The 11,709-nt window shown below is 35.8% G+C and overlaps 1 protein-coding gene and 1 long non-coding RNA gene across 8 annotated transcripts; one reads left to right on the top strand and one right to left on the bottom strand.

The window, feature by feature from the left end:
* Positions 1–841: 841 nt before the first annotated feature.
* On the top strand, positions 842–8,611 carry LOC113303709. Of its 7 annotated transcripts, none has more exons than XR_003337708.1 (9): positions 843–1,157; positions 1,768–1,836; positions 2,348–2,422; positions 2,680–3,718; positions 3,829–3,931; positions 5,334–5,406; positions 7,129–7,293; positions 7,823–8,092; positions 8,200–8,611. It is a non-coding gene; the product is annotated as an uncharacterized LOC113303709 (long non-coding RNA). The 7 variants fall into 7 exon arrangements; XR_003337711.1 differs by having other exon boundaries at positions 845–1,157; positions 2,933–3,718; XR_003337707.1 differs by having other exon boundaries at positions 845–1,157; positions 2,348–3,718.
* Positions 8,612–9,932: 1,321 nt separating this feature from the next.
* LOC113306305 (probable E3 ubiquitin-protein ligase RHG1A) lies at positions 9,933–10,599 on the bottom strand. The gene is made up of 3 exons (XM_026555259.1): positions 10,450–10,599; positions 10,198–10,362; positions 9,933–10,079 (listed from the first exon to the last, which is right to left on the bottom strand). Exons 1-3 carry the CDS (start codon positions 10,597–10,599, stop codon positions 9,933–9,935), a joined length of 462 nt encoding a protein of 153 aa, XP_026411044.1.
* Positions 10,600–11,709: the final 1,110 nt, after the last annotated feature.

The raw sequence follows: 11,709 nt of genomic DNA, 5'->3' as shown, positions 1-11,709 counted from the left end.
TGAATATAAGAGGAATAACTTGAACGGTACCAAAGACCAATATTCACGGATCAATCAACAACCAAAGGTTGGATTTCCCAATTGATCGATTCAACGCACAACCTGTGATATTTCAATTATATAACAAAATATAATACGAAAAAGAAATAACACAGACACCAGAATTTTGTTAACGAAGAAAACTGCAAATGCAGAAAAACCTCGGGACCTAGTCCAGTTTGAACACCATACTATATTAAGCCACTACAGACACTAGCCTACTACCAATGAACTTCGGACTAGACTGTAGTTGAACGCTAATCAATCTCACACTGATTCAAGGTACAGTTGCGCTCCTTACGTCTCTGATCCCAGCAGGATACTACGCACTTGATTCCCTTAGCTGATCTCACCCACAACTAAGAGTTGGTACGACCCAAAGTCAAAGACTTGATAAACAAATCTGTCTCACACAGAAATGTCTATTGATATAGACAAATCTGTCTCCCACAGAAATACCTATGAGTTTTTGTTCCGTCTTTTGATAAATCAAGGGGAACATGAACCAATTGATAATCCGGACTTATATTTCCGAAGAACAACCTAATATTATCAATCACCTCACAATAATCTAAATCGTATGATGGCGAAACTAGATATTTTGAAATCACTGTAGAAACCCAATTATTTATATTCTGATCATTGACTAATCAAAGTACAATTAGAGTGTTTATGTCAAGTTTTTGTAGTTGTGAAATTAGTTCATATCGTGTCAAGTTTGTACTAGTCAGATGAGATACCCTTCGAATATCATAAATATTTCTTTGGTTAGGATTGTGGTGGACCTACACGTCGACACCTAGGGTCCTTGTCATGCTTTTTTGTAGTAATGCTTGTTAGGGGTTTTATCGGAAAGGGTTGTGATAAAACTTTTAAGGCTTATCCATCTGAGAACTTTGATATTTGGTCATAGAAAGAGTATACGCAGAGAGAAATCGACGATGGATCCAGGTGAACAGACAATCAATCAAAAAAAATCCAGAAAATTCGTACCCAACCCTGAATTCATCTTGAGTGACTGAAAGTGGTGAACTTCTTGTGCTTAATTGGTTGATTTCCATGGAGATTTGGAAGTAATTGAAAAAGGGGCTTCTTTATTCTTGAGCAATGAATTGAAGGTATGAATGTACTTAAATTATTCTTGTTTCAATTGGTTGAACTCTATACACTAACTTGTTGATTGAATCTACTATTATTGATTCTACCTTGACTGTCTCAATCTCTGAACTAGAAATCTAAGGATTCATTCGAAATTGATTTCAATCTTTCTAGTTACTGAAACCTGGTAGGATCAGAACTCGAAATATAGAGGAGATTCGTGAATTCTATGAACTTGTTGATCAACCAGAATCTTAGGGTTTTCTTTTGAAACCATTCTTTTTGTTGTTGTTGTTTTGTTTTTTCTTGCTTCTCAATCTCTGTCTACTGGTTCATGAGGAGTAGAACTTTGCTATGGCATGAAATTAGATATTTTGCGATGCTACATGAAACTGTCAATCTTGGATTTGATATGAACATTGGTTAAGTTGATACACATAATAGCACTTTAGAATTCTAGGTGACATTTAGGCTCAGATTTTAGGGTCTTTAGATAATGAACTGAATTGGGATTTGTTTTCATGAAATTTAGTTCTCTGCAAGTCATATCTATTGTGATTTTAAGTACTCCTCTATGAACTTCATGTCATGGGATATGTTTAACTCAGTAACTGCTGTTCAATGCTCCAGCCAGTTCAGTTTCCAGCAAGTTTGATACTTATGCAACTTGATCTAGCCCAGGACTTCTACTGATAAGTTGTAAGTGTTTTTGAACATCAATCTCAGCATGATATTCAGTGTTTCTGGTGCAATAATATGTCTTGAGTATGCCAGCTTGTGTGTCTTCATTTCGCAATCCTGGCAGTTTTACTTTTAAGAAGATTTGACACTTACAACTTGAATTAACCTTAGTTCTTATGTAGGGATTAAAGTATATTGAACTACCAAACTTTAGAGATTTCTGTTGCTTGATTTAGAGTTGAATTGATTAAGTTTTGATAATTTTAGAGTTATTATGAAATCGGGAAATTACTTGTAACTGCGATGAGTAGGCGTCTTTATGGACTTTTATAGGTATGCTAGAGACCGAGTTAGTTCATGTTGTCTTAAAGAAAACTGTAGAGGAGATTGTTATCTTTCTATAGAGCTATTGGTTGTTTAATTTGAATCAAAGATGAATGTTTTATGCACCCCGAAACTTTGACCCTCGTGTTGTTTACAAGGATGTTAGAAGTTAAAGATGAAGTTATAATCAAACTGCTTTGCGCAGGTTTTACTGTATGACTAGGTGTCTCTGGATTCAATTGGAGGATTATGAAGATTGAGGTTTGAGTAGTGGTTTGAGGTGGGAATTTACATTACTCTTTTGCAACCATTAATGATTTTACAAAGTTATTTTTATGCACTTTAACAAAACTCATGCATCGTTGGATTTTGATTCCCTAAACTCCGTTGATTCTCTTGGCCCTTCTTTTACATAGAAAGGACCTAAAACATTGCTTGCTTGTATGAATGTTATGGGAAACAAGAGTTTCCATCTGTGGTATATAGGAACTCTGCTCCTTCGTTTATATCTACTCACTTTCGAGCTATGCTTAATAGGTGCGGGACGAGTCACCATATAGCTATCTAGGTGCGGGACGAGTCACCATATTGTATATTGTTTGGAAGGAGTTAGTTCCGTATACCTGATTATTTCGTTGCGTTTGGCTTCTTTTAATGTTTGAAGTACATGCTGTTTATTTTCAGTATGTTTGGTAAAATTGCATTGTTTAAAATTCAACTTTAATGATTTCATTTGAGAAATGTAAGTGCCTACTGAGCTTGTTTAGGTCACTCCTTCCATCTCTTTTAGTGGCAGGTAACCTCAATGCAAGTGGCGTAGACTCGGCTGAATGAGAGATTAATATTTGGCTCGAGTAAGGTGTTTGGTTTGTGTATATGGGGGTAACTGCCGGTACTTTTTGTGGGTAATTCTGTATAGCTAGTTCTTGAAGGTGTTATGGTTTTTGTATTTTTTGCTTGTATGTAAAGTACTATTGTAATTACTGTATAGTGTATAATTATCTATCACAAAAACACCGTATGTAAATAGTTAGTAATGTTATGAATATAGCCATGTTTGGGTCTAGGCATGTTACACTTGTGCTGAAGGTTTCATTTTAAGGATTGAGGTTTTAATTCCAGCAAGCTAAATGTTTAAAGTCAATCAGTTTCTGTTGTAGCCTAGCTTGGGGTAAAATTTTGTACTGTTTGTTCACCTCTTTGGTATTCAACTTTACTACTGTGGACTTTCTTGTTTTCTTTTATTAGCATCTCGTGTATGGGTTCAGTATCTTAAACCGCACCCAACAATTCGTTTTGTGTAATCATCCGAATTTAGTTGGATCAACTAGTTGTCTTTGAAAATACATGGGGTCTAACAACCGCACCCAATAATTCGTTTGGCAATCTTAGAGGACTTACTCCAATATACTTTCTTGAGAATCAACTAGACAGTCGGGCTCAATCTAGAGAAAAGTATATCAAAGAGTTTATATCTCTAACTATTAATTCAATCTGCAACCAGCAAATAGAAATCTGCGAGCCCGATTGAATATAAGAGGAATAACTTGAAAAGATGTTGAGCTGCTTTTTATTGGTAAATTATTTTGTATTCCTGATAGCAAGAACCTTTACCTAGTACTTAATTTTTAACTGAACTTCAAAATGCCTTTGTTAGCCTGGATTAGTGATTTTTTTATGCCTCAGGTCAATGTGGGCTGCATGGGGCTCTTGGGAGAGAAAGAAAGCATATGGATCTTCTACATTGATCAAAATATGTTCCAGCTGAAGTGGGAGATGTGCCTTGGGAGTAAGTTTCTGTTTTTTGTTTGCTACTTCTTATGGTTGTTTTAGTTTTAATTTTAAGGGAGTGTCATGAATCTAATGTGAGCACAGGAAAGAATTTTTAGTAGACATGTTTTCCCTGATGCAAAGCAATACGAACCTTCTAGATTTGTTTCATTTTCTGTTGTCAAAGCTTGAACAGTTGATTCGTTAGTACATATGAGGTGACTTAAGACATTTTATTAAGTTAGATACTTGGTAGTGTCTTGAAAGACATGGTGTATAACATAGAATCATGAATGCATGTTTGCACACGAAAACTTTTTTTTTTGAGGTGTGGCAGATGCTTTTATTCATTTTTTTTAAGCTTATATGCTTGTTTTTGAAAGTGGTGATCCTTGAATACTATGCGAACTTTACTCGCCTTACCAGTTTTTGCACATTTTGTTATTGAATTATTAATTTGCACAGTGCACATAGTTGTACACATGTTGGTTCTTAATGTGTACATAATTGTACACTGTTGATTTTTAATGTGCACATAATTGTACACCTGTTAATCGTTCATGTGCGCATAGTTGTACACCTTTTTTTGGTCGTTGCACATAAATGTACACCTGTTGATCGTTAATGTGCACATAGTTTTACTTTACACCTTGTGGATGGTCGTATATAAATGTTCATTTTTATTGAGTGCCTTTTTAATAACCAGAATTTTTTGGGGTTAGTATTCATAGATTCATAGTTAGATTCATGTTTGGGTCACCTTTACTAGACTCCATTTTATGCTTTTGATGCTTGGATTTGTGGATGTACTCTTTCTAAAGGGTACGATTGATCCTGGTCGGCCGTTAATTCATCAGTTCTAGCGTTCTCATCCCACTGTTGTTGATTGTTAATGTATACATAGTTTCACACCTGTTGATTGTATGTGTACATAGTTGTACACACGCTAATCGTTAGTGGTGCACAACTGCATTGTACCCTAATACACCTTAGACATTAATTTAAGGAAGATTTGAGTTATGAATTTGACTGTAGTGTTTTCCCCAATCTCGTAGTGAAATTTTAGGGGCCTGCGAATATTAGTTTTCTGCTAGATTATTTTATGCGATTTTGTTATTGTATCATTATTCTGTATCAATTTGTAAATCATGTTCTGATTAGTAGACAACAACCTAGATACCGGTAAAAGTTGAACTTTTGTGGATGACCTGTTGAGTTAGTTTGAATATTTTTGTGATTTTGTGTGCATTAATGGTTATGATTCTATTATTTAGAATGAAACATTTTTGGGGATGGTTCTAACATGATACATTTTCTATTTTGTTTCTTGATCATCATTTTGGTTGTACAAATGAAACATAGCTCAGTTTTCCTTATTAATTCGATTTGCTTTTTGCTTATTTGTTGCTTTGTTTTTGTAGTATGAAGGAGCAGCAAAAGGGGATGGTAAGAGAGCTACTGTTTGGGACAGTTTTTCTCACACTTTCGGTGATAGTAAGTTCACTAATTTTGTTCATTTTTGCAAAAATCACATGTTAAAATATATGTTTAATACCCGGTGATTAACTCCGTGATATGAAATGATTTTCTGTAGGATGGGGTTCAGATTTTACTTGTTCCCAATATTGTCATGTAATACCAGAACATTTAGCTTTTCAATTTTGGCCAAACATATCCTTAAGATTCATTATCGTTTAGTCATTCGTTGGAACAACTTCTCCTCAGCTAGTGGTCGAATTAGTTTTGTCCTTTTTAGGGTGAAAACCTGACCAAAATCAGCTCAACCAAATTCAATTTTGTCTTATGTGGTGTCCTTAACGTGTATATATGATGGTGAAATTTTCTTGTACTGACAACATAATATTTAAGAGCCAACCACGATATATATATGAAACTCAAATCCTTCTTTTGAATTTTCTGTACAATTTATCTGTTAATTTTTTTTAGCACGACAATCTGATGAGTACTGGGGTTTCGCAAGTTTGAAACATGTCTAGTTAGATTTAACAGTAAACTTCTTTGAAGAGTCTCTTCCTATCAAATTAATGTACATCTCCTAAAAAAACATTTGCCAACAGTTAATTTTAAGAAGCATTATGATTTGGTTTATGCACGAAGAAATTATATACAGTGTTTGGCTTGGATTCCGATAGGCAAAATGTGGTACAAATATCTTCGCAGGTTGAAAAGAAACCCAAATAATTCTCTTTTATAATGCTTTTGTTAGATTGGGTGGTCTTAGATTTTACTAGTTACACTTTGTAAGTAGTGCGGTTCTTCCAGACACGGACTAACCTAATGTTACACATGTTAATTCTTAATGTGTATATAGTTGTACACATGTTGATTCCTATTGTCGACATAGTTGTACACCTATTCATTGCTAATGTGTACATAATTGTACACCTGTTGATTGCTAATGTCTAAATGATTCTACACATTAAGTCTTGACTGTAGTTTACCTCGTAGTTGGCACTTGCGTTTTGTTTCAAGAGTTCTTATGGTAAAAAACCTCTCCGAATTTAGATAAAAGAACATCTTCCTTCATCTTTAGAAATAATTTTTATTGACATACTTTGTACACATATGACGGTTCTAGGATGCAATTCTACCAGATGCACCAAAGTTCTATTTAGACATACCTGATTATGATGCCCTGTAAATGAAAAACCTTGTTAAGCCTTTGTTTTATTTTAAGTTAGATGTGTACATATTTGTACACCTATGATATAAGTGTACATTGTTGTACACATGTGACAAAAATTGCATGTGTGCATAATAGTCTACTCTAGGAAATTTAATCAAATTTTAGTGAACAATATTTTTTCATTTCTTAGATGTCGAATCATTGATGCTATGAGTCACTGAATGTTACGACAGAAACTACACGTGTACATATTAGTACACTTACAATATAAGTGTACATTGTTGTACACATGTGATAGATATTACATGTGTACATAATAGCGCACATGTAATACAAGTGTACATTGTTGTGCACATGTGGCAAAAATCATAAGATGGTGGAAATATATCGCATAAGCTTATGTATGCGTTAGTTTCTAGTTAGTATTAGGGTTTTGTAGAGGTAAATGTATGTGTGTACTTTAGAAGTTTGTTAAATGTGAAATATTTTGAACAAGATAGATTCATTTGTGAGGTGTTTCAGACAAGACTAGTTATTGAAGTTTTGTTGTTCTCTTCTACTTGTTACAGGCAGTTGATGCTATTGATGATACAAATCTTCCCCCAATATATGTGAATAACACAGGTCTTTCTGCATGAGTTGGAAGGCTTAATCTGGACTGGGTCGATCCTGATCAGTCAACTAAATGAGGCTTTCATCGTGCAATGTCTCTTGCTGGTAGTGAACTTTTAGAGGTTAGATTTTTTTTTGTTAGCTCTATATATGAATATTTGTGACTTTAGTTTTCACTTCTGCTGAAAATATGTTGTCTGCAAGCAAAGGATTGTGGGGCAGAGAAGGAAAGTTGTACTTGATAAACTTACTCAAAATACAAGTGTATAAATTGGTGCTCCTCTAATACAAGTGTACATATTGGTGCCCCTGTAACAAGATGATTGCAAGTGGATTGCACTGCCAGTTCATCCTAGAAACAAGCCTTTTGTAGGAACTAAGATGGTGGATTTTACTGCCATTCTCATCATAGAAACAAGCCTATTTTATTTTTCTTTGACCAAACCCAAAATAAACATACCTATCATTTTTAGTAAACTGTAAATAGAAAATATGCATATCTTTGTGAAACAGATGAGCGCCTAGTTCTATAAGAGTTTGCAACTAGTATTGTGAAGGTGCCTTTGTATTATGAAATTGTTAAAATAGGTTTTGGTTTTTTTGGATTTGTTTGTTCTGGGGACAAATCTGATTACTTTATTTGTTATGTAGAGGGAAGGAATATTGTAACTGTTTCAGTGGGCTAAGATGTAAGAACTCATTTGGAACAAATGCAAACGCATAGACTTTTCCCATTATTAGACCGGGTAAGTAATGCGAAGGTGGCAGCAGAGTTAGAGCTGCAGTTGTTTCTAGGGATGGACATGCTAAATTATTAGGTGCATTTGAGACACTGGCAGCAAGGATGAGCCTGATTGGGATATACCAACGGGTGAAGACGCTTCCCTAGGTTATGCAATTGAAGATATTCGTCAAGGAAAGGTTTGTTTATTCTTATCTCTGATCACTTACTTTTCTTACCCAAAAGTACTAGTGAAACTGTGAAAGTGATGATATCCACAACTCGTTTTCTTTTCTTTTTTGAGCAGACAGGTGCACCCATAGCTCGGAACTGGGTTTGATCTGGCATGATCGAGCTGTCCATGATTTAATTCAAATTTTCTTTTGAAAGGGTCTATCTTGCAGATGGTCGTTGTTGTTGATGGCGACGATAGAGAAAACGAAGGAGATCTAATAATGGCAGCAGAGTTGGCAAACTTGTCATTGATGTGGATGATTCCAGTTATATGTGGTGTAGAAACTGGTGCCCCTTATCTTGTCTTTGGATTTTCTAGAATTATATAGATGTGCACATGTTTGTTTCTGTAGATGTGTACATGTTTGTACACCAGTGTAAACCAAGATTTTAGAAAAATGAGAATTATATAGTCATATGGGTACTCTTTTTGTAGCTCTCGAAAAGTGCTTTCGGAATATATAAAGTTTGTGAATTTTGGATGAGCGGTTTAAAATATAAATTGGTTTTTAATTATTTTTATATTAATTAAAATCGTTGACATCGACACTATGGACTAAACCGTAAATATTTGGACTAAAGTGTAAGTATAAAGTGTAAGTATAAGGGTTATTAATATACTTTCCATAATAAAGGACTAATTTGTACCTAGTTGAATGGATGTGGACTAACTAGTATATTTGGATGGGATTTTGGACTAAACCGTATTTTTCCATTTCTATATTGTTAAATAGTACATCGCCTAGGGCAACTTAAGTTCCATGCTTAATAAGCCTTGGACAACCCCAACCTTGCAAGCCGGTTTTCGAGGTTAGTTAGACCCGAGTATTCCTAACATGGTATCAGAGCCAGACCCCTCTTAGCGTTACCCGTGTGTCTGTGGTTTCCGTACCACTCCGTATCCCCGCCAGTGTGCGTCCGTGATTTCCGTACCACTCTTCAGTCAGTGTAGCTCTGTCAGCGGCTTTTGTGTCCATCAGTTCAGTGTAGCCCTAGTCGTTGAGGGGATGTTAAATAGTACCACATCGCCTAGGGCAACCTAGGTTCCATGATTAATAAGCCTTGGACAACCCTAATTTTGCAAGCCGTTTTCGAGGTTAGTTAGGCCCGAGGATTCCTAACAAATACGTCTATATTCAAGCTGGTTGCATAAATTTTCATAAATTTTCTATTCACTTTAGCAAGCTGACTTTATCTAGTGTTAGAACATTGCTTCTCATTCAGGTGTAAAGGAAATGGTGAGTTTTGATGGCTATTTGGTTTTGTACATATTGATGAAGCCTAAGCATTTGCGGAGTTCATTCCTGTTTCTCGTTTGCGCCACCAAGTTGGCAGATTGGAATCATTGTCTCCATGGATCGTACTACTTCGATGAAATCTAAAACCATATTTTTGGTCTCCTCCATGGGGTCCGAAAAGTACATGTCAATTTTGGAGTATGATTTTGTCAAGATATTCGGCAGCTGCTGAAGCTAGAAACAATGCATATGGTGATGTTGGAGGTAGTCAATCTACATCATAATGCACTAGACAGCGGCTCACTCTTTAGCTAAATTTGCAATAGAAAATAACTTTTTCTACAGGGATTGTTTTTTGCAAGAAACTTTGCCTTTATTATAAAAGAATGAGATATTTACAAATGTACAAGGGAAACTAACAAACAACCCAGAGTAGATGTTTGGAAAAAGAACCAAAAACAACAAAATTTCTAATGTTCGTATATGTATGGTATGCCTGGGGACATTTCCTAGTTGTATGGATGTCCAACTGAAGTCATTTTTTTATGCCAGAGGATGGGGCACATGGTCAATCATAGCACAGCTGGGCATTTGCGGCTGGGCGTTTGCAGATTGGGCAAGCATTCTTCGCTCTCAGCCAAGGTTTAATGCAGTCCACATGGTATTCGTGATCACAATTCAGAGTGGTATCTTTTTCCCCGCTCTCATATTCAGCCTGTAAAACGAACAACAAAAGTAAAGGTTGGAAAGCGAGTTCTTAATTTGGATCCTAAAATCTTTCTTGCTCAAATATTATGGGGAAAATTATGCTGCAAACGAGTCTCATTATTTACCTGACAAATAGTGCAGATCTCAGTCTCCTCGTTCCGATCTTCAGACGTTGAAGATTCAATGTGAATTAATTTTGTTTCCAAACTAGCTGAGATGGTTTCTTCTGATAATCCCCTTTTTTGGACACCGAGCCTCTCATCCAATTCTCGTAGTATGGAATTACGAAGCTAAAATAACATATTAGTTTTACTAAGAAACAATTACGATGCATGCACCTTATTATTTCACGGAGAAGTTATGTCAAAGGCTTTTACCTCATCTATGTCTATGTCTATGTCACTCAGTCTGAAATCCCATTGTTGTACAAGATTATTAGCAGATCTTACGGTTCCTTCAATTGGTGCTAATCGTTCTTGACGACCAAGAGGGATGCAAGAACGAAGTGAACGTGACATCCAACCCATTGTCTTGGAGACTATCCGCACCTTGAGAAACTGTAGCGACAAAGAAATATAATTTTGTCAATAATAATTCGACAGTGCATGTCAGACAAACATTAATATGTGAATACAAAAAAAAAAAATGTATAATTAAGAAAGCAAAAGGAAAATATGATATGCCTACCTCGGTGATATTCACAGTACGCCTGCCCGAGGAAGAAGATTATGCAAAGTTGTGATTCTGTTTAGTTAGTAGTCGGGTATATATATCGGCAGATACTTCATGTCAGTGTTTAGGTAGGAAAGAGATTCAAATAAAGAAACAAGGGTTTAATATTTGGAACCCATGATTCCTAGTCAGGCTCAAGTTGAGTTTTTCCACCAGAACAAGGAGTATCACCGAGGAACAAGGAGAAGAAGAGGAAGATAAAGTTCAAGGAACGGAGGAAAGTTTACGAGATGATTATTGTGACTGCGACGGATGTTTTGAGCGGCGACACAACGTTGATATGGAGTTCGTTTCTGACAAGGTTTCATCAAACTCGGTAATTACGGATTTGCCACAAATTTGAAAAAATTCGACGGTGGTGACCAAGGAGAAGAACGGGATTTATGTGCGATTTGCTTGAAAGAATATGAGATTTGGGTCAGTAATGTATTTTGTTTGCCATGCTCCCATGTCTTGCACACCCGGTGCATCACCAGATGGTTGCTCAAGATATTAGCTGTCCGCTCTGTCGAGCTCTTGTTCAACCTAAGCTTCGGCTCAATTGCCATTCTAATGAATTTGGTTAAAGAACTAAATTAACCAATGTTGGGATATTATGTTCCTTTTTCTGTTTGGCAATAAATTTTTGTCCATAAATATTCCCTATACATAATTCAAAAATATCTTATTGAAAGACCCCAAGGTAAAGAATTACAGGCTATTACTCTGTGGATCGTACTACTTTGATGGAACCTCCATTGGCTCCCATACCGAATTTCATTTTTAAAAAAATCCTGAGAACTGGATATGTATGAAGAAGTACTTTTTTGTGGGATCACGAAATTATTTATCTACTGCCAAAAGAAAGTGGGAGTCCTGGAGTGATCCATGGATTCCAGTATTGCCTGGACTCCGGCTACAACATA

Source organism: Papaver somniferum, chromosome 8, assembly GCF_003573695.1.
Source record: "Papaver somniferum cultivar HN1 chromosome 8, ASM357369v1, whole genome shotgun sequence".
Taxonomy (NCBI): domain Eukaryota; kingdom Viridiplantae; phylum Streptophyta; class Magnoliopsida; order Ranunculales; family Papaveraceae; genus Papaver; species Papaver somniferum.
The sequence above is the reverse complement of the archived record's forward strand: the minus strand, read 5'-3'. Positions and strand labels throughout refer to the sequence as shown.